The 22,935-nt window shown below is 41.9% G+C and overlaps 1 protein-coding gene and 1 long non-coding RNA gene across 4 annotated transcripts; one reads left to right on the top strand and one right to left on the bottom strand.

The window, feature by feature from the left end:
• Positions 1 to 868: 868 nt before the first annotated feature.
• LOC142965113 (uncharacterized) lies at positions 869 to 14,111 on the bottom strand. The gene is made up of 2 exons (XR_012957638.1): positions 8,064 to 14,111; positions 869 to 2,249 (listed from the first exon to the last, which is right to left on the bottom strand). It is a non-coding gene; the product is annotated as an uncharacterized LOC142965113 (long non-coding RNA).
• cunh6orf136 (chromosome unknown C6orf136 homolog) lies at positions 6,626 to 19,987 on the top strand. 3 transcript variants are annotated; one of them, XM_076105857.1, is made up of 7 exons: positions 6,626 to 6,696; positions 8,095 to 8,329; positions 11,022 to 11,675; positions 15,043 to 15,131; positions 15,241 to 15,441; positions 15,629 to 15,698; positions 16,294 to 19,987. In XM_076105857.1, the coding sequence occupies exons 2-7, from the start codon at positions 8,231 to 8,233 to the stop codon at positions 16,435 to 16,437; spliced, it is 1,257 nt and encodes a 418-aa protein (XP_075961972.1). In that variant the 5' UTR covers positions 6,626 to 6,696; positions 8,095 to 8,230; the 3' UTR covers positions 16,438 to 19,987. The 3 variants fall into 3 exon arrangements, with proteins under 3 accessions (XP_075961972.1, XP_075961970.1, XP_075961973.1); XM_076105855.1 differs by having other exon boundaries at positions 6,657 to 6,815; XM_076105858.1 differs by lacking the exons at positions 6,626 to 6,696; positions 8,095 to 8,329 and adding an exon at positions 9,374 to 9,447.
• The last annotated feature ends 2,948 nt before the right edge of the window (positions 19,988 to 22,935 follow it).

Raw genomic sequence — 22,935 nt, forward strand, 5'->3', positions numbered from 1 at the left:
AGTGAAGAATGTACAACAGTGTTTATCCACCTATTACAGGCGCTTCTTTGAACCCAAAATACATCATACCATTTGGTGTGCTTCAGCAAACGCCTACACACCTAACACCTAACCTAGAATTATGAGACAGAAGAGAAGTCATTGTGATAAAAAACTAATATAAAATGTAAACTACGTACAGGTATCCAATCTGACATCTGCTATTCCACCAGGGAGCATTTTACTTTTTTGAAATGTATTTGAGGTGTCATGCTTGTCATGCACAGCAGTCCATGGTTTTATAGAAAACGGGATTCACTAAACAGCTTATTTATTAGTTGCTGTTTAGCAGTTGTTCATATATATTTGAACTGTAGCATATCATTGATGGATACACAGAGTAAATCTGGCTTTACTGTGAGCCATTGAATGCTATTGAATGTGTGTGTATTGTTGAGCTGCGCTCTCCAAGGTGCTGCTGGGAGTGGCTCCAGCTAGGGAGCTGTCATCAGCTATGTGTATGTTTTCTTACACGATTATCATTCCTTTCAGACAAATGTATGTTCATCAAAGTATACTACTATTTTTTAAAAGCCACATAATCATGTAAGAAAACATGCACATCAGATATTTTTTTATATGGAATTTGGATCACACATATCCCCCCCCCCCCCCCCCCCCCCCCCCCCCCCACACACACACACACACCTACACAAAAACACACACACTTGAAACATGTTCCCAGTGCTATGAATGTAGGCTGTCTGTGCCCGTCAAAGTAAACCACCAAAAACCAAAATAAAAGCATCTAAAAAAAATACAATAATATGCTGATTGCTCCAAAATTGGTATCTGTCAAATTCAAAATAATGTTGCTCGTAGAGCTGTACCGAATATATAGAAGCTTCATTCATAATGTTGACATTCAAATTATTATTATTAATAGCTTACAGAAAAATTAAACGCAACAGTCAACCATGGGGCAGGCTGACAAACACACAAATGGAGGAAGTGAAGACTGAAGCAAGAGTAAAATAAAACAGGAAATATTGAAATGACAAAAAATTACGAGACATGACAGATAGATGCAATAATTTCCAAAAATGAACAGAAAATGGAAAAAAAACTATTTACTCTCCTGCATGCAACTCATATTTTCCTCATTTTTTTGGGTGATAACCATAAAACATGACACCAGTATTATTACTATGGACCTACTATAGAAGATGCATAGCCCAAGTATAATAATAATATATTTATAATATAACAATAATAGTAGCAACTGAAACACTATAACATGATTAAATAATAAATAAATAGGAATAAGTAGCAAAAGAAAACTGATACCAGCCGATACACACATCACACTGCTGAGTTAGGGGTGTAACAATACACATATTCATATTAAACCGTTCGGTATGAGGCTTACGAACCGAACAATACGTTTGAATAATACTAGTGCGTTTGGAAAATGCAGAAGCTTAAATTGTAGGAAATATAATGTTTTCGGTGTCCGACCCTAACCCCGCGATGACGGGATGCTTCATCATTAATGGACAAGTCAGAATCAATGTAATTCACACAATGACAAGAACAAACTCACAAGAACCAGTCACATATATTTATATGACAACAAAGCAACAAATCAATCCAGCAACTCTGTGGCGCTAAAACACGTATTCCACCGCACACTGAAGTGCACCATTCAAATATTATTCACATCAGAGGGAACAATATCAACCATATCATGAAAACGACACCATAGACAAATGAACACAGTAGTAACGCTACTGCAGATGTAAAAACACAAAAGCACTTCACTTACCAAAGCTGCTGTTCACTTAAAGACAAAGTCCATCCTCCTTTCTTTGTTAATGAAGAGTTTAATGACGTGGTTGAACAGAACATCGGTTCAGTTCAGTTCCAGTCAGAGGTCCTCCTGCAAATATATTCGTTGAGTTGTAGATCCACTCGGGTCTCTCCAAAAGTTTTCAAAAACACCGTAGCTTGTGAGTGTCCTGTCGTGGTGTAGTTTTCCTGCCTTGGTTAGCGTAGCGTAGCTCCAAACACCAAGACGCTCAGTTGCAAATTAAACGCATTCCCAGCCATAAAATGTGCAACGCTTCTCCGATGCTGAAATACCGTTCGTACAAATCCTTTTCCTGGCTGGTTCAGGGCTGCTAGCTGTGGGGTTGGCCGACCCTTTCTTACGATGTCCAGCTTTTCCTTAAATGTCCTTCTCCAGAAATCCGTTTCTCCTCCTTCAGCCACTGAGTGTAAACAAAACAAAGCTAAGTAAAAAAAAAAAAAAAAAATCTACACCAAGCAAAATGCTAAAAATGTCATGTTAATGTCATAACTTCTTACATATCTTTCAACTTGAACTGTTACTACTAATACTAACTTCTGCTAGCTGCTTCAGCTTCAAAACAGTCACGCTAGCCCACTGACCAATCACGGCTCACGCTAATGCTGAGCCAGCTGCGTTAATGCAGACGTACTTGTAGGCCAGCTAGCAGGCTCTGGCATGTCAAAGAATACGCCCAACATGTCAAACTAAAGATCTGATTGGTTGAACACTATGACAATCAACAATATCGTCCCCCTTCACTTAAACTGCACATGGATTCACGTGTGAGTCTGCAGGCCTCGGGCCTCTGTTCTTACCTAGAGACACAGAGGTAAGATCTGATTGGATAAAAGCTCTACTTAAAACAAGCTGCACTGGAAGCAGAGCAACTGAGGAAGACAGTAGCTGTGCAATGAGAAAATAAGATAATGGGAAAAATATTTTTATAAATTATAATATATGTAGTGTATTTAAGAAAAAATATTAAATTATAAAATAGATATAACTTTGTGATTCTGTTTAGGCCAGCAGAGAAGGCCTTGCAGGCCCTGACGGCCCACCACTGATGTGTGAGGTTTTTTTTATGTGTGAGCATAGAGCTTTTTGAGTGTGTGTGTGTGTGTAAGAGGTTCAGTAGTGAATGTGAGAGGCATTGTATGTGCGAGGTAACCTCATAATCCCCCCCCCCCCCTTCCGAAGGATGGCTGGGCCACCAGTAACAGATTCAACTGACTGTCAAAAGGCAATAAACAGCCACTCCTTAGGGTCTGGGGACTGTTTGTCTTTTAAAGGGATCGAACCCACAATGGACCAGCTCCCTCCAGGGAGCCATCCATTATTATTATTATTATCATCATGATTATTATTATTGTTGTTATTTTTATTATTATTATTACTATTATTATTGTTATAGTTAAGTGTTACTAGTGGTATTTAAAAATAAGTGTACATGATTATTGATGTTATGATTATGTAAATTATGATATAATATATTTTATCTTATTTACTTTATAAACTTATTTATTTAATTTCGCTTTCCCATTGCTCAGACACAAACATGTAAACACGCACAAACACATAGCCACATCACCCTGTTCTCTCATTCACTGACTAAATGTCGTGTCACGGGCCTGTATTCACTGTTTGTGTTAATGTATTGCCTTTTTGTCTTGCTTTAAAAAAGAATAATGATAATAATTCCCCCCTTCCTCTCGATCTCTCTCTAACACACACTCACACACCTATGAAGGCAAATCACTGTCAAAATCCGAGAGCGCAAATAAGATCCACGCGCGCGCGTGTGGAGCATTTTACTTTGACAAGCGCTTTTACATTACTCCGCATATCTCTGCTTGCGCGAGCGAAATTGCAGCCTGCAAGGACAAAACCATGCTTTGAGTGCGAGGGGCGTCCCGTAGCGCGCGACTACTATCACTGCCCTTCTGCTCGCTAAACTTTCACTTGCTCGCTCGCGAGTCTTTCACCTGCTCGCTCGCGAGTAGATTTTCTTTTTGACACTATGTGGGCGGACCCAGGCACCATTGTATAACTACATTTAATTGGTTACAATCCTGGTCTTTAGATATCACTCTGACACAATCGCTAGGTGGCGGTATAGAGGTGTTTTTCAGATTGCACTACATCTCAGAGGTAAATAATGTACTGTACTGACACTAAAACATACAATGATCTTATAGAATATGATGCATTGCTGATTAAACTAACTAACAGTATGTAAAGGAGTTAAAAACATGCAGCATACACGTTAATGCAGCAATATATATCCTAAAACATCAGATATAATAGTAAAACACTGACAGGGTACATTTTACCTCACGGGTACTTTTACTTTCTGCACTTAAAGTACATTTTGCTGATAATAACATACTTGACTAAGGTTTTGAATGCAGGTATTTTACTTGTAGTGGATTGTTTCATCAGTATGGTATTAGTACTTTTACTGCAGTGAAGGATCTGAATAGTTTTTCATCCACTAATTACTTGTCAGTGGTTTAAGTTTGGGAACTCACTTGGCAAACAGTTATTATACAAAGAGTGGTTCCTAACCGTGGCTCCAGATCCTTGACCGGCTCCAAATTGTTGTTCATAGTATATACAACTACATTATACCCGTTAACTTCTGTAAACATGACGGTATGATTAAATATTATCACATCATGTTTTAATCAATTAAGATCAAAGAGTTTCTTTGAGCTGTTATCACAAGAGGTTTGACTATCAAACACACATTGTATGTAATAGAATGTTGGAGGGAAGTCAAATCAATCTGTGCAATTTGACTCCAGTTTAGAGAAACTCATTTTTAATTATTGTATTTCAAAACACAAACAACATACTTTGTATTTCATCAGCCTCTACAGTCTGAACAGTTTACCTATGTAGTGGAGTAGTGTTTAGTAGTGTATTGAAAACCACCTCTATTACAGACCTAGCGTCTGTGTCAGAGTAATATCCGGACGATCTAAAGACGAGGATTGAAACCAATTCAATGTAGTTATACAATGGTGACTGGGTCCGCCCACTTACTGTCAAAAACAAAATCAAGTAAAAGTTTCGCGAGCAGAAGAGCAGTGATAGTAGTCGCACCTAAAGCATGGTTTTCTCCTCGCAGGCTGCAAATTCTGCTTGCACGAGCAGAGATATTCTGCGCGGAGTGATGTAAAAGCGCTTGTCAAAGTAAAATACGTGCGCGGCTGTTTACTTTCCACGCGCGGGACCTCTACACACGGGGGCGCGTGGATCTCATTTGCGCTCTCGGATTTTGACAGTGATTTGCCTTCATACCCACCCACACACACATGCATGCACATGCACGTCTATAGAACAGAATATACCTCTTAGGTGCAGTACATTTCTGTATGAGTTACAATAAAGGCGATTGAAATAAGATAATCCTTTATTAGTCCCACAACGAGGACATTTGGGTTTTGAAGATGTGCGGTGCGGTGTGTGTGTGTGTGTGTGTGTGCGTTTGTGTGCATCTTTGTAGAAGTGTACTTTTGTGCTCACATGCCAGTGTATGTGTTGCATGACCATATGAGCCCAAAGCAAGTGGGTCTCAAGTGGGTTGTTGCTCAAAGTGATCTTGTGATCTTTATTTCTATAGAGCAAAGGTAATAGGCTATTAGAAGACTATAAAAAAACAGGTGACATAATATTGCACAAAAATAAAAATGAATCAAAAGCCAGTGAAAGTGGAAAATAATATTAATGTAGTATTTAGGGATATGGAGAGGCAAAGTCCCGCCCTTACTGATGGACCACGGACTTGAGGCTACATCCACACTACTACGTTCACGTTTTAAATGCATATGTTTTGCTGCGTTCAGGACTAGCATCCACACTACTCCGAAGTTTTTTGAACCTCAAAAACGGATGCGTTTGAAAACGCTACTGATGCCTTGTTAGTTTGAACTCTGAGGTTGCATTGTAGTGTGGGTTGGGGCAGAAACGGGGACCTTGAAAACAAACATCAGCCCTGATTACCTATTGACTACCAGGTTAATTCAACATGGATAACTGATTACAGGCGTTGCTGACCTTGTTGTCTATACTAGCAGCTGTTGTGCAGTTAAATTCTGAGTTTTATATTTCGACTACTGCCGACATGCGGAGGAAGCAGCTGTTATTGGAGCGCTTTGCGAGCCGTGTGTCCAGCAGCTTTATCAGCCCTACGGAGCGGAAGTTTGAAGTCATTGTTTGTGGCTTTGAGGAGGACAATGGACACAAACTATAGGACTTTCCTTTTCTCATTATTGCTTATTTTGTTGAGCACAACTATTGTGAAGTTCACAAAAAAACTGTAAACGAACAAAAGCACAAAGGCTCTCCAGTGCTACAGAGACTTCAGCCACCAGCAGAGCTACGAGTGTGAGAACAGACAACAATGAAACAGAGGAAACGAGTGACAGACGTGTGCTGACTAAATGTATTCAACCATAATCTAGTAAAACTTTGATTTGTAAGTGTTCATTTTAAAGTATTTTATGTGTGAGAGATTTATGTGAGTGAGATAGAGCAATATCTGCAGCCTTGAAACTAAGTTTGAAAAATGTTGTAAATAAAGTGTATTATTATTATTATTATTTATTTTTTCAATAGCAGTTTGAGTGGGTGACATTTTTTGTCCTCTAAGATGCCAAGAATGAGGTTGTTTGTTTTGTTGTATTTTTAAATATGACACTGCACAAAAATACGAATTCATCAAATTCAATGTTAAAAATCATTGACATATCCTTGACTGGGATAGTACCCGTATTTCCAATAGCAGTGAAGGCAGCATTACGACGCGCTGCGAGAGGCGTGTTTGGCCGGGCAAGGACACACAGGGCTGGAATGACATTTGTGTAAGTGAGCTTGCGTTGAAGGCTGAACAGCTTGTTACTCGCCTTAACCTACAGCACAAACCGTGACCTGGAGAACCATTGCGTCTAGACCGACTCCAGCGGGTTGTAGGATCTATAAGGTAACATTAAAGGGACGTTTGCCAAGCCGGTAGTTAGCTTGCTACTAGCTGGTGGCTAGTTAGCCTTGTAAGCTAGCAGCTATCATTGCCTGTCAAGTGAGGCAGCCAGCGCTAGCTAACAGCACTGCAGGTAATGTCAACGTTTAAGGGAAGATATCTTGAGTCCCATGTCCCAGCTATTTGTTAAGAAAACCGTGTCCCACATATGTGTCTAAATAGTTATCAGTAGCAATTTAAAATACAGCTGTTTCCAATTTCACATAAATGTTGATTGGCATTTAAAAAATGATCAAGCTAATGTGATGAATCGCAGCCTAATCATTGTCACCTATTAGTGCAATTGAATCAAACAGAAGTTCCAATAACGTTGACGTTTTCTCCTCTTCTGTCACCGAAAAGTCCTTCTTGATTCATTCCGAGTGTTAGCATGACAAGACAATAGCAGCACCAGTTAATCAGGGAACATTTAGAAATGTCATCTGTTGCATGTCACACATGTTAGTGCTGCAACTTTAGTGTATCTTTTCGTTATTGCTCACTGTATGGGTATTTTAGATTGTTTATTTTGTCAAATGTCTGCCACACGACATGCCATTCACAGCTTACCAAATCAGTCTGCATAAGTAACTTAGCTGTTATCGACCCAAAGAAGATTTACTTATGTGTACTCATTTTCACTTGTGCACATTACAAGGAGACACTTCTTTTGTAGTCTGTTCATGTCAGCTCAGTCAGGCTGTCACTATGGAGTCTCTGATTAGAAACGTGTGGTCTGCTGCAGGTCATGTGCTCTTGGCACAGTCTCTGAAAACCTTTGTAGAAGAACCAGGTCCAAATCTTTTATTTATTTATTTTATATATATATATATATATATATATATATATATATATATATATATATATATATATATATATATATATATATAATATTGTGAAAAAAGACTGTCACAATTTTTACCATATGTCAAAGTGATCAGCTATCGATTAACCGTTGCAGCACGTTGTAATGACTAATCCTCTCATTTGAGATGTTGGGACCAGCAGCTGTGATATTTTTGCTTGATAAATGACTGACAATGATCAGAATTATCATTCCAGCATCACAATTTATGTCAATAGACCCATGAATTTGATTGTTGGTGAATATTTTCAGCACATAAAAAACACTTAGTTTGGTAGCATTTGAACAGAAGCCCTTGGTTTCAACACTCTGCTAACGGTGTCGGGAGGAGACTTTGAAGCACTCACGAGCTCTTCCCTTTTCCCTCTGTGGTCTCAGGTTTGAAGAGGTAGAGAGCCTGCTGCTGTAGTTGGGAGTCGTCCAGTCACGAGGGGTTGGTACTCTGTCTTTGCTATCTTCAGTGCTGTGGGTGATGGTCAGCTGGTAACTGGGGTTGCCTCTGCCCCTGTGGTGAATGGCTGTAAGCAGAGGGGGCGTCGCCTTCTGGGTGGGTTGTATCCGCAGCCATGGCAGAAGGCAAGCCATCGGAAAACCGAGCTGGAGTCTCAGTCAGGTAATCTGCTTCATTCTAAGATCCTCTCTTTATTTGCATACATAATTAAGTTTGATCATGTGCCACTGGGTTTTAGTTGGGACGTTGTCTGTTATCTAGTTCAGAAGCACTTTCTTGCTTGGAATGTTATCATGTTATACAACTTTCTCTTATGCTTATAGCACCATGCCAGAATGCATTTTGGATTACTTCTAGATTAATCGCTAATTTGCTGCCTTATAATATGCCACAATCTCTGTAGTTTCCATAAAGACCACAGGCTATGGGGGAGACTGTCCGTCTCTATTTTACACTTGAGACATAAAGGAGAAAAGTCAGTGTCAAACGTATGAAGAAGAGCATATATGAGCTTGGTTTAACATTTAGAATTGGAAAGCTTTTATTCTCTTACAGATTCTCAGGGGAGGTTCTTGCAGTCTCCTGTTAGTCATTTGTAATATCTACATTTGTAAGTTATTTTCACATGTTTCCTTTAAGGGTCCCTGTAGTAACATACTGTGGAAAAGCTTCTAGAATTGCCCACCTGTAATAAGAAAAGCTGCCTCTCTGTGTATGAAGAACGTCCCTCCTAACATAATCTCATATCTGTAAGAAAAAATCCTGATTTTGAAGATTGTGTCTTTAGATGACATTAAAAGACATTAAAGCAGGTCTGTCAAATAAACCACACAGATTACGGTAGAAATGCGTTCAGTTGCCAAAATCCAGACACCAGAGTCTGTTTAACCTGGCAAGCAATGATTATTATCATCACATATTGGATTCAAGATCTGCCCTGTAACCTTCTTACAGCCTGCCATGCTCTACTGCACATGCTCTACTGCACATGCTCTACTGCGCATGCTCTACTGCGCATGCTCTACTGCGCATGCTCTACTGTGCATGCTCTACTGTGCATGCTCTACTGTGCATGCTCTACTGCGCATGCTCTACTGTGCATGCTCTACTGTACATGCTCTACTGTGCATGCTCTACTGTAATGGGTTTGTTACCAGCAAATGTCAGAGATTCAAGCATTTTAAGAAAAGTTTTAACTTTGTTCAGGGGAGTTTTGACATGGAGCCTTCCACATCTAACCATACAGATGCAGACTCTTTCTGCACCCAGTCGGCCACGAGGTGAAGATGAGCATAAACTGTCACTTTCAGGTGTCAGAAAAAGCCATTTTGAGCCGTGTCTTTTTCTGAGCCCATATGAAGCCATTCAAATTGTTGATAGTTTTGTGTGAGAGGAGAATTTGTATCATTTGAATTAATTACCTAAGAAGAATGTTCATTTTCATCATAGCAACACGACCCGTCCACCTTTACTAATCCAATCTAATGCGTTCCAACAGAGGAATTAGGTTTGTACATTTGCTCTAAAGCAGGTGTTCGATATATTCCCATATACAGAGCCTGTGGGGGACCGTTTCAAAGTAAAGGGAGTCTGAATTTGAGGTTTTAGTTTTACACTGCCCAGGGCCATTTCTTTACCCGGATGAGACTGAACTTGCTGGTGATCTCAATAAGGGTAGAAGAGTTAGTCTGCTATGGTTAGTGTATGTTAGTGTTTAACGTCCAGCGGCTCTATGGCGAGAGCAAACGGAGAGGTGGAAGAGGACAACCCTGCGTCGTACCCCTCTAGGTGTAGAAAGTGGAAGATCAGGAAACATTAGTAAGGATTGGTACATAGTAACTTACCCATCACATGAACGGTAAGCCAAGGCCATTCAACCCGGTCAGATGTGTTTTTCTTCAGTGAAACACCCAGACCCATATATTGACTGAAAGCTGAATGGTTTTCAAAATCCCTCACATATTGTAACATGAGTTCTGACCTTTGATAAACCAGTGATGAGCCTCATTCAAGTCTCTTTGAGAGGAGCCTCAGATCCACATTTAATTACTAGATTTTCCAGACTGCATCCCTTTTAGTAGCAGGCAATCTCTCTTCCTTTAGTATAGAAACACTGAGAGTAGACAGGCTGGGGGAACAGAGAGAGGAGGAGAATGTGTCCATTAGCTCTGGGCACTCAGCTTTTAGCTGTCTACACATTTTCATAGGAACTTGTAAATGTGACATTAATTGTAGCAGTATCAAATGACTGTCTACCGTGACAATCTAAAGTAGAAGACGTAGTTTGGGAATCCTCCTTTTTCTTTGTTAGATCAGCTAAGTTTGTACCTGCTTCATCAAATGGCAAATCTAATTCTCCTCGTTTAAGGGTGAAATCTCCACTGGCTGGTCTGAGTAAGCAGGTTCTTCAGCTTAAATTATACAAAGCCAATAAATGAACTGTGTAACCTTGTAACTTGTAGACTAGCCGTTTCAGTCTTTGTGCTAAGATAGCTTAGCCAGGTCCAGGACAATCTCTGTACTGGACGCAGAGAGAACTGAAGTATGTCTATCTATATTTAACAGCCAACTGTAATATTTACACTAATTGTATAGTTTACAACTTACAGAACCATTGACCTACATATAGATGTTTTGTCCTAATTGTATTGTTATTGTCAGTCATTGGTGCTTTCTATATATATTTCTATATACACCTACATTTTTGTGTACATTGTGTTCACATACTTATCCAATAAATGTGATTCTGATTTCTTCAAATGTGAGACTATCGTGATAAAAGGTATCAACACACTATGTGAGCAAGTGTTGTTCTGTCAAGTACAACGTTACCATGTCCTTATTGCTCCTTCAGGCAGTCGACTGGCACTGGACCCGTCCGACCCGCCCCCTGAGCAGTGCATCATGGGCCCTGGTGCCCCCCAACGGCCTGAGATATCAGAGCATGAAGCAGTCGGTCCTGTCCCATCCGTTCCACCATGCTAGCCAGCCTCAAACAGGAGGTTTCTATGAGGAAGACTGGGAGTCTGTCAGCGTGTGTGTGCTTGTGCGACAGGGCGAGTCAGACGGCCTCCACACACTGCTGGAGATCCCTCTGTCGGCTCACAATAAACTAGGAGAGCTCCTCACGCCGGGCCCTCGCAAGTCCCCCGGGTTCTCCTTCCTGTTGACCACGGTGGAAGGCAGCAGAGAGGATGACATCAGCATTGACAGCTTCAAGAGAGAACATGGCTGTTTCAGAAGCCTGTTTGAAGCAGAGAGGTGTCCTGCACCCTTCATGTACGGCTCCCAGTTTTATTGTTTTCATTGCCCAGCCACAGAGCCGGTACCTGGCAGCGGGCTGAAATCCAGGCAGGATATTGAACTAGACAACGGGCCTGTGAAGCTGCCTCTGCTGCCATCTACCTCTCTGTGTAGCCATGCAGAGAGAGCAGAGGGGGACCATACTGAGGGAGGTAGTGAGGAAGAGGAGAGACTGGCCGTGATGTATGAAAGACTGAGGATAGAGGTAAGAATGCACACTGTGTCTGGATAAGTCAATGAAAGTACCCTGTACCATGAAGTATGCTTAACAAAGCCATGGTATTCTATTCTAACGCAACAGGTGTCATCATTTAAAGCAACGGTTCCCAAACTTTTTAGGCCACGCACCCCCTTCTACATCCCGACTGGGTTCACGCACCCCCAATCCCTCACACCTTAAAAAAAAAAGCAACAGAGCCTATTTATAGCAGCATAAAAAATCGGACCAATGAGAGAACAGTTTGCTCGCGCGTGGCGTTTGTTTACAAGATAAAAAAGACAAAAAATCTTCCTGCACCGTGCCTTCGAAAAGGTAACGGACGTACACCAGAAGATTGGCCAGATTGGCCACATCTGTAGACTCATCTACTTGCAGAGAGTAAAACTCACTCTTCTTCACGCGACCGACTAATGTAGCCAGGATGTCTTCGGACAAAGCATCGATGCGGCGCGACAGTGTTGTTGGACACCGGGATCATGTCCAACTTTTTTGCTTCTCTCTCTCCATCATACATTCCACCATCTCTTTGGCAGCTGGCGAGCACACGTCTTCGGCGATTGTGTGAGGTAGCCCCTTTCTTGCTATTCTGTAACTGAAGCCTGTAGTGCGTGTTTTGTAGACCCAACACATGAATGAGACTGCAGTTGTTTTTGGCTGTTTTGTAACTCCTCCAATTTCGATATAAAAAATGTAAGGGGCTTTTGACTTGCACTGGCATGCTTGGTGTTCAGGTGGCGACGTAAATAAGAGGGCTTCAGACAGCTGTTAGCCAGAACCTCACTGCACACCACGCACTGTGGCTTTGGGCAATCTGCATTGCCAATCCAAGTGAAGCCCAGAACCAGATCATTTTCATCATATTTCCTCTTTTTTCACCTTGACTCCGCGATGGGCCTATGTGCTCCCGATTTGTCTGTGCTATCCCTTCCTCCTTTTCGGTCTCCTCCGTCTCATCTTTCTCTGACTCCCGCTCGATTTCTTCTCCCGGTCTCTCCCCAACGCACCTCTCCGTTTCTCTCGCCTCCGATTCCTCCCTCTCGCTCTCGCTCTCGCTCTCGCTCTCGCTCTCGCTCTCTCTCTCTCAGATGTCCCACCTGACAGTTTCCCTGATTTCAGCCAGTTTATCATATTTGCATGAATGTTGCTGAATGAATGAAGTTAGCTGTTAGCTGCACAAGCTAGGCTAGCTGAAGTGCATTTATTTATTAAATTGTCAGTTTTTAAATTAAATTTTTTTTTTATAATTCATGTAACAGACTGTCTCATGTTTGTCGTTCTGGTGTTGAAGATAATATGTCCCTTGAGGGTTGCCGTAGCGAAGGGGCAACCCCCGCCTCTGGCCGAAGGGGGAAACAATAATAAAGAGAGTAGCCATGGGCTGAACAAGATGTCTGGTCTCCCGACTCCAGTTATTACTATTAGATAAGTGCCCTCATACACGAACCCAAGACGCTCGGTCACATTCATGTTTTTATTTTGTGAAAAATCCCACTGAAATTATTTTAAATTATATTTAATATTAATTATTACACCATTAGACCACCATTACATTTTTCCACTCGCGAGCTGCCCCACACTTTGGGAATCCCTGATTTAAAGGATTCTATCAATTCAATAACGTCTAACAATCTTTTTTCTGTCTTTTTATATATATGTTTCTGTTGGCATGAATGTTGTCTGAGATTATAAGGATAAAAGATGAATTTGTATTTTTCATTCTACAAATATTTCTTTGTCACTAAGAGTGTCCGTAATACTGTTGTAGGATTGTATGGATCACTTTAATGTGAAAGCCGTTGAGCAGGCACTGACCTCCACAGTCTTTACGACGTTTCATCATAGTTTTGAAAAAGTCAAGTTCCTCCATAAACGGAGCACTTTGTAAAATGTGATGTGGAGCTACAGCTGAGCTTTAGCGAATGTTTCTCCACATGCTGTCACTCTAAACGGTTCCTGTAAACTGAATAGTGAACCGATCCAGTCCGTACAGATGGGGATCAGAGCACATGACATGGCTGTAAGGGGTGCAGACATTAAAGTGAGGCGGTGCAAAGCCTGTTGTTGATATTTAGGTGGAAATGTGTCTTGGATGCTGTGCTGAGAACAGGCATCAGTCTGTTCACGTCTGTTGTGAGATGAAGTCACTCCTCAGCCAATCTGTTGATCTCAACAAGAACAAGATAAATACTGAAGTGTGAAGCATTAAGGGAATAATGCTGAAAATGTTCTATAATAAAGTCATTTAATTAAGCATTTTACAACCATTAGATGCATCATGAATCGGCATAAAAAATATTTAATGTTATCAAAACAGCATTGTTGGTCAGAGCTGATCTGTGAATAGATGAGTGATATTTACAGTATCTTTATAGTGTCACTAAATCCCTGCAGGATGAACCTGTGACTAGGGATGGGTACCAACACCTTTTTATCAATACTAGTATTGTTTATCGGTTCGGTACTAGAGGGGCGTGCCCCACAGTTTGAGAACCACTGCCTTAGGACAGCGCTACGCTGCGTGTCCTTAGGACAGCGCTACGCTGCGTGTCCTTAGGACAGCGCTACGCTGCGTGTCTTTAGGACAGCGCTACGCTGCGTGTCCTTAGGACAGCGCTACGCTGCGTGTCCTTAGGACAGCGCTACGCTGCGTGTCCTTAGGACAGCGCTACGCTGCGTGTCCTTAGGACAGCGCTACGCTGCGTGTCTTTAGGACAGCGCTACGCTGCGTGTCCTTAGGACAGCGCTACGCTGCGTGTCCTTAGGACAGCGCTACGCTGCGTGTCTTTAGGACAGCGCTACGCTGCGTGTCCTTAGGACAGCGCTACGCTGCGTGTCCTTAGGACAGCGCTACGCTGCGTGTCCTTAGGACAGCGCTACGCTGCGTGTCCTTAGGACAGCGCTACGCTGCGTGTCTTTAGGACAGCGCTACGCTGCGTGTCCTTAGGACAGCGCTACGCTGCGTGTCCTTAGGACAGCGCTACGCTGCGTGTCCTTAGGACAGCGCTACGCTGCGTGTCCTTAGGACAGCGCTACGCTGCGTGTCCTTAGGACAGCGCTACGCTGCGTGTCCTTAGGACAGCGCTACGCTGCGTGTCCTCCTTATGTGTCGGAGGGTAAAAAGCTTCTGCTTCTCCGCTGACACGATGCTGTTTGAGTCACAGGGTAACTTCAGATCGTGATAAAGTATAAGAAGAGACGAATGAATGCCTCTCTATAAAAACACATTATACACCAGTTACAATGTATTCTCCAGCTCTTGGGATTGCTTTAGACTGGAGTTGTACTTGCAATAGTTGTACTTCCCCTTGTATGGGAACTCGTTGTAAAACTGTACCTGAATGTTGTTTTGCAGCTTCCAAGTTTCTTTATGAAGAACCATGATTACACCATGTACTCCAATGATATGGAATTCATCAACGGGCTCATCAATACCAAGACCAGGTACTGCTGCTCATTCAGCTTTGGCAACTGGTGATCCCTGCTTACAGACACTGGTATGCTCTGATCAGACCCTGTGTGACCCGGCTGTTGTGCTGTGTGTGTTGGTCAGAGGCCGTACGGTGTACCAGCTCACCCTCTCCCTGTGGCGCCTCATGTGTCTGTGTTACTACGCCAAGGCTCGGCTGGAGGTGCTGAAGCTCACTAAGCACGTGGAGGACGGGACCATTAAGGCTCGCTGGAGGATCCGGGGCCTTCCCTTCTACTCTCTGCTGCTGCGCTTCTATCGCAAAGACAAGTCTCACCTGTACAGGTAACACACAGTGCATCCAGCCTGGAGCTGGTGTTGTTACACAGCTGTTACTAGGTTAAATCTAACACGGGCATTTATTTTAATCACGGCTTTAAAAGCCTTTGTCTTAATAAAATGTAATATAGGTTTCTTTTTATTTGTTACATTGGTTTAGAATCTAATTTGATCCAAATGTCATCTTCTATAGGTCATATGATGCATTCTCTACTTTCTACATTGGACAGGATGGACTCATTCACTGTCATAAAGTTGAAAAGGTAAGCAGGTGTGTAATGCTTTGAGCAGCGACTCCCAACATATTGACTGCTTCAGAAAGTTTCAACAATAGTTGGACGAAGCGTCTTTAAATGGTTGAATATATGGGATTCAGAGCATTGTTATAGCAGCACACACTACTATCCTTGTAGAGGTATGGAGGAGTAGAGTCTGCCCTGCTGTGTGCCTGTTCATTCAAAGTGAATGAATACTGAACGCTTTAGTTCAGGCAGACGAGCAGCATCATTATCTTACATGTGTGTCCTACAGCAAGCGGAGAGCACAGTGAAGACGCCAACGTCTCGTCTTTACTCATCACAGCATAATGAACAGAGATTTCATCATTTTCCTTCTCAATATTTTTGTCTTTTATGTTGTGTTACATTTTATTCATGAAATGGACGGACGTCAGCGAATACTTCATAACATTGTTCTCGATAAAGAAAGTTACATTGAACTGTTAACATCTTGTGTTTTTATGACCTCCTAATGTCCAGGGGAAGAGCACTTTATCGATGAAGCTATTCGTTTGATGAGGTCAAACAGAAGAGGAGCTGGACAGCTGAGCTTCCGGTTTGACTGAGCTCTGTGTTGCAGGTGATGCCGGATCAGCCCCCTGTCCTGCCTACAGTGACCTCTCTGCTGGCGGGGGCTCTGGTGGCCCTGGGGGTGCAGGAGCCTCGCCCTGCTCTCAACCTGCTGCCCCTCCTCCTGTCCTCTCTGCGACAGAGCAGAAACTGACCCAGGATCACCATTAGAGGAACAATGGCCAGTGTATTTAAGGTCCATATGACTCCCAACATTCTCAACATAGGAACACATTAAAGTGGAGGGTTAGGCTCTCCATCCTGAAACCTCAGTGTTGCCCCTGATTTAAATACAAAGTCAAGAGTTAGCACTGCTTTGCCTTTTTCACATTTAGTGTGTGTGTGTGTGTGTGTGTGTGTGTGTGTGTGTGTGTGTGTGTGTGTGTGTGTGTGTGTGTGTGTGTGTGTGTGTGTGTGTGTGTGTGTGTGTGTGTGTGTGTGTGTGTGTGTGTGTGTGTGTGTGTGTGTGTGTGTGTGTGTGTGTGTGTGTGAAAACACGCACACGTTTAAAACCGACTACTACACAACCACCAGGGCTCTCATTTATAACCGTACGACGTTGTGATCTATCAAAAGCTACTTGACGGGAGAACATGATCACCTGTACGGACCCGTGCGTACGAACGTTTAGACACAGAAGGTGAGGTGGTGAACTGAAGCCAGACTGTAGAAATGAATGTGAGAGGCATTACACGTATAATGATGCCTCTCACAATCATTTCACTTCATATCACACATTACTTTGCACTGATATATGTATTCTCTTTATCATAAACGGTCAAGCCAGCAGCTGTTAGTGCTTGTACGAGTGTAGATGACTGTAAGCACAGTTCGATTGTTAAAGATGTAAACAAACTCAAACCTAATTTTTCCTCAGAGCTGTCTGTTATTAAAATAGCTGCAGTGAACACAACTTTATGTATTAATGTATGGTTTATTATTCAGCGTACAGTACACAGACAGACTGTAAACAGCTCTGATGTACCAGAGCTGTCTGGAGCAGAGGAGTCACCATGGTGATGTCACACACCTTCATCTTCACCACCTGCACATGAGGATTGTGGAACTAAAGCCAGAGGCGGCTCTCGTACGATCACTCCATATCAACATTATCAGTCCTAATCATAATTCTATAATAAAACAAAAGTAAATAAATAAACCACTGATGTGATCATTTTGGAAGCAATCCGTCTGTAAACATAAATGCTCCGGTGAGACTCGTGATGTGTTACGCTGCACGATAGATACTCTGGTACTGTGAGCTGACTGAAGACTGAAGGGAACAAGTCTTCTTCCTCTCGGTAGTCTCCATGATTCACCATAAAGACCCACTGATCAGCAGCTCATGTTTATGCATCAGCATCCATAAGGGCGTGTATGAGAGGCTGAACCAGCGGCACACAGTCACGGGTTGATTGGGGATTTATAAAAAGAAATTGCCCAGAGGCAGGCGTACGCATGGTTCTATAGATCTAGTGTGGATTCTACGCACTGGTTTATAAATGAGACCCCTGGACTTTTTAAAACTTATAGAACATTTTTGTCAGAGGCATCAATTTAACAATTGATGATGTAAACCTAAACTTTCTTTATATTTAACCTGGATACAACACTCACCATTGCAGATGTTGTCGACCATCAAAACATCCTTCATAGAGTCAGAACGCAACGTGTCGTTCTCTGAGAACCACGCCCACCGAATGGGGAAAAACAATCTGCAGCATAATAAGTAAAGAAGGGCTGAAACGCTAACAAAATGCCGTTAGCTGCTAAAAACATCCGATTTCAGCATGCCAAAGGATTACTGCAGCACATATGTCTAATAGTGGTGCAGTTGATAGTTAATGTGATAATGGGACAAGTTAGCTGTTAGCAAGCTAATGTTAGATATGTGTTAGCATGCTAGTGTAGCTAAGACACTTTCAAACTAATAAATATACATAGCTTTGTGATGTATCCACATTCCATTATAGCACAAGTGTAACACTGTCAGAATGCTTCAGCTTACAGGTACACCATGCAGCCTCTTCCTGAATTTAGTTTTAGTCTCTTCTAACCCACACACACATGTATCTGCAGAGACCCTGGCCTCGGCCTGGAGTTTCTCCTGTCTTCATATTTTGCTCTGTTTGGGACATTTCTTGGCATCAGCAAAGAGCCTTTGTGCTGCATAGGTGTGTAACCCCCGGCCAAGAGCAGTGCACAGGGAAGGTTGGGATGTAACTACCAGGTTCATTCTCCGTGTCCGTCTATCTCCTCTGTTCACTCTGTGTCTGATGCGTGAGGAGCTGCAGCTCTGTTTGTGCTGAGCCGCACGCACGCGCGCACACACACACACACACACACACAGAGGCAGAAGAGGTTTGGGCTGCATTTATTGGTGCTTTAGAACATAACCGCCGTGAAACAATCAGAAAATAACGCTTGATATATAAATAGATATTTAATAACAATATTATATATTTATTTATTTTTACATATATATATATACGTATATATATATATATATAAAGTTGTATTTACTGAGTTTTGGTTACCAACAACGACAGAAGCCAGCTCACTGAAGCGCCACAGAGGGAGTGGCTTTGAATGGCTTGCTTACAGAGCCTCTGCTGTATTTGTGGGGTTCTGGTGCCAGCAGATATTCAGACCAACACTCCATTTCTGCTCTGCTCATTGTTTACATTCGGGTCAGCACTTTGAGACTAGTTTGAGTTGAGAGACGAGAGGTATGACTGGATTGTGTACAAGCTCATTTTAAACCAATCAATAGCTCGATCATCGTGGGTTCCCACATTGCATTCTGGGCATTGCTGTCAACCAGAGCCTGCTTAAACGTGATTGGTCAATACTACTCTGACTAAAAAATGTAAACCAGAACACTTCCAATACCAAAACCTTTTCTTGTTGAATTAAGAACCTGTTTCTGTTTATAGAGATTCATCTTTCATTTTCAGAAGTATAGCATATGACATTTGGACAAAATATTTGCTGCACGCACACTGAGACCTCACAGCTACATTAGGTAACATTAATAAAAGTAGCTTTGTGTTGTATTTGTTTGAACTGTCCCCTTCTTCAACCTTATCTCTTCCTATCTGAGTTTGGTATTCAGTGTAAAAAGGCCTCCAGTTGCTGCTGTTCTCTGGTGTCCCGTCCACCAGAGGCCGGCTGGTTGGTGCACAGAAGGACTACGGAGAGCTGCTTCAGCTCTGGCATCTGTTGGGCGCAATGACCCTCAAAAACGTCATTGTTCACGTTGCTTGTGTTACATTTTAAACAGCGGAAATGGCATCCCAAAATATTGATGAGGATTTTTTACAGTGTAGATTTGACAGTGTACCGGCTGACTCCAATGTTCAGCCGGAGAGAGGCCGCTCCAGGCTGCAGCAGGGAGGATATGGCCGACGGGGACCCTCCAGAACCTGAACACCAGCTCGTGGTGCCTTTGCTCAAACTGCCCTCTGATGCCAACAGAAATGGAATCATTCTACTGGAATGAATGTCCGCCCAGAGAGAGCGAGTTTTGTGTGCATGACGATGCAAGTTTTCCTCCTCACTCAGTCAAAGGTATGCTGGAGACTACCGATCAACTGGAATAGACAACCAAGACCAGCCAATGTTTGTCATTGTGACAAAACAGACTAATGGTTTTGGTTTTATTTTGTTTCTGTCCAGTTGGAATAAAGTGTGTTTTACAATGAGTCAATTAAGCCTGTCCTAGTCAGGTTAAAAAATAATTGGTTAACGTATAAGAATATATTCATCATTGACGTTTTTTGTGTTTCTAAGAAGCAAAATCGCTGCTCGCCCGCAATGCATCCTGGTACATGTAGGCACAACAGGCAGGGCTCTGCAGCAGGAGTGATCAGCTTTCTTGGTTAATGTAACGTGGACTGGGTAATTTATTTCTTCAGTGGACGACATTAACCATCAGAACATATCGGACATCCACATAAAAGGTGTCAATGTTACCTTAAAAAAACACAACTATCTTATATAGTGGAGGGTGGAGTCTCACAGTCCAAGGAAAGAAGCTGATCTGAAGTCTGCTGGTACGACAGCTGATGCTCCTGTATCTCTTTCCAGACGGCAGCAGGTGAACAGGTGGCTGTGGTGTGTTTAGTCTTTAACCTTCAGCTCCTCTCAGGCTCCTCTTCTCACTGATGCTAATGGTACCAGTGATGTTCTGGGGGTTGTAGTCCAGACCAACAGACTCAACAACCAGACCAACAGACTCAGCTCGTCCGCTGAGAAAACCAAACCTCAGCCACCTGTGGTCAGACTAATGTGTTGAATTGTTTTCCCATGAGCAGGATGAAAATGAGGACGTTGATTACAGTTTATATAAAAACTAATAGACTAAGGGCCTTATGTTGCATCTATAGTTTGGTTTATTTTAGTAAGCAGTTGATAGTTGATGTTAAAAACAGCAGCACTATACCGTGACTCGTCACGAACAGTGAAACTAACTCAGTCACTGCAAGTAACTCAATTGCCAATTAATGCATCTTCACGTCTTTGGTGTTAGTTTTAATAAAATGAGTTGAAATCAGTAGCAGGGATGTGTGTATGAGGCTGATGGTATCCTGTACTCGTCTTATCAGACCAAACCCAACCATGGGTTAGTCCATCGCTCAATACTCTGAAGCCCATTGGTTCCTACCGAAGATGTAAATCCTCTAAAACGTAAAATAAATATATATGGTGCCATTTTAATAAACAACCAAAAGGGTTGAGTAATTGTCTTTAAACCGCTGCTCACTGTTGTTTTATCAAACATGACTCTAACAGGAGGAATCGTAAGATCAGCGTTTCAATCCATGGCGAGATACTGAACCCTTAAAGTGTCAGGATGTTGCAATCCCAAATATTTAGTTCATGTCAGTGTAAATTATACTGTAATGTTAGCAGGGTCATTATGGAGCCTTTTTTGTTTGACATTTAATGCTCCCAAATTTGCCCTAAGAAAATGTTCTTGTTTGAAGTCATCAGCTGTCACTCTCCAATTTCACAACAGAAAAATGCAGTGAAGATATATGTGTAGCGGACCCCAGCCGGACAATGGTGAAACGTACTGATGTTTCAGAGGCCTTTATTCATGTTCAACCGTTGTGGCTTTTATTTTGAACACAAATTGACCTTTCTCCTTTCTCCAGAAAACACCATAAGAGCTACAGAACAGATAAAACATAAATGAGCTCTTATGAGTTTAAACATTCAGAAAATAACATTTAAATATACATGGGAGCATATATTAATGCTTCAACCAGATGCCAGTGCCAGCTCAAAACCACAGCCTAGTCATTTAGCTATATCTGTTAAGCTAACATTAGCATCCAGTTGAAACACCAACACATAAAACACAATGAACACACAATACCTTGTTCCCGTTCCAGCTAGGTGCTTAACCGTTAATTATTAAACTCTTATTGCGGAGTAATATATTTATAATACTTTTCCTTTTAGTCTGTACCGTGAATTTCACACTTTTCTTGTGGCGAAGTAAAGTTAACATTCTCTGACGAGATTTGGATCGGTTTCCGGTTTCGCCAAAAAAGATTTCAAAATAAAGGACCCAAAACGTAAAACGGGACTTACAAAATAAAGGCTAGCAGGAAGTGAGTAACTTAAGTAACTTCTAATTAAAAGGTTTGTAGGACATATTCACAGAACCTCTTAAGAGTCCTTTACAATATGTCAGATATAGTTTTGTGCCATTTCATAAATGAATAAGGAAGCATCTATATTGAAGCCTTGTGGGTTTTGTTCTTGTATCTTTGTAGACACTAGTCTGGAAATTCATCAATCAGCCGTCCACCAGTTTGACACAGAACAGTAGCTCAGTAGCTGGGAGCCAAGAGACGCTCTGCTTCGTGAGATGGTAAAACAAACGCTAGTGCTTTATTGTATTGCCAACACAAAGTTGACAGACGACACGCTGGATGTTCAGCTCTGTGGAACATGAACGAACAGAGACTCAGTACACATTGTTGTGAACTATACAGTGTGTTGAATGCCTCAAACTGTCCCTTAGAAAAGACCTGAGCGGTACTCAATGTGACTGTTAGGAAAATGCATCCTCTCTGTACAGGAGGGAGAGGATGTGAAGTGTACCTAAATGCTGGACATACTTCGACTGGGTGCTCAAGCATTCGTTTAGACTTCACTGTAACTGTTTGACACAGCATGATCATATTTAGTGCTTCTGGAAACCGAGCAATAAAGCATGCTGTGACAGTAGCTTTGGTACATCAGCCACATCTGTATAGAAACATGACTGCTCAGGTTCTATGCCGCTATGTACTGCTGCAGTAACCTCTGTGTGATCTGGTTGTATGAATAAAATAAACTTATGACTAACAATACATTTTTTTTTTACGTTGTTTATCATTTTCTGTGTGTCGTCTGTGGTCCAGAGGAGGATATGGCAGCACAGACCAGATTGACATTTGTGGCTATTCATGGTGGGGGTGCGCGAGTGGAAAAATGTAGTGGTGGTCTAATGGTGTAATAATTAATATTAAATATAATTTAAAATAATTCCAGTGGGATTTTTCACAAAATAAAAACATGAATGTGACCGAGCGTCTTGGGTTCGTGTATGAGGGCACTTATCTAATAGTAATAACTGGAGTCGGGAGACCAGACA

The sequence above is a fragment of the Anarhichas minor genome, unplaced genomic scaffold (genome assembly GCF_050575085.1).
Source record: "Anarhichas minor isolate MPS153535 unplaced genomic scaffold, ASM5057508v1 ptg000033l, whole genome shotgun sequence".
Lineage (NCBI taxonomy): Eukaryota > Metazoa > Chordata > Actinopteri > Perciformes > Anarhichadidae > Anarhichas > Anarhichas minor.

Excerpts from the sequence above, each read along its gene's own strand:
- cunh6orf136 (XM_076105857.1), top strand. The coding sequence starts at position 8,231 with ATGGCTGTAAGCAGAGGGGGCGTCGCCTTCTGGGTGGGTTGTATCCGC. Across the intron at positions 8,330-11,021 it reads CGAGCTGGAGTCTCAGTCAG|GCAGTCGACTGGCACTGGAC; the intron begins GTAATCTGCTTC and ends TTGCTCCTTCAG. Across the intron at positions 15,699-16,293 it reads ACTGTCATAAAGTTGAAAAG|GTGATGCCGGATCAGCCCCC; the intron begins GTAAGCAGGTGT and ends TCTGTGTTGCAG.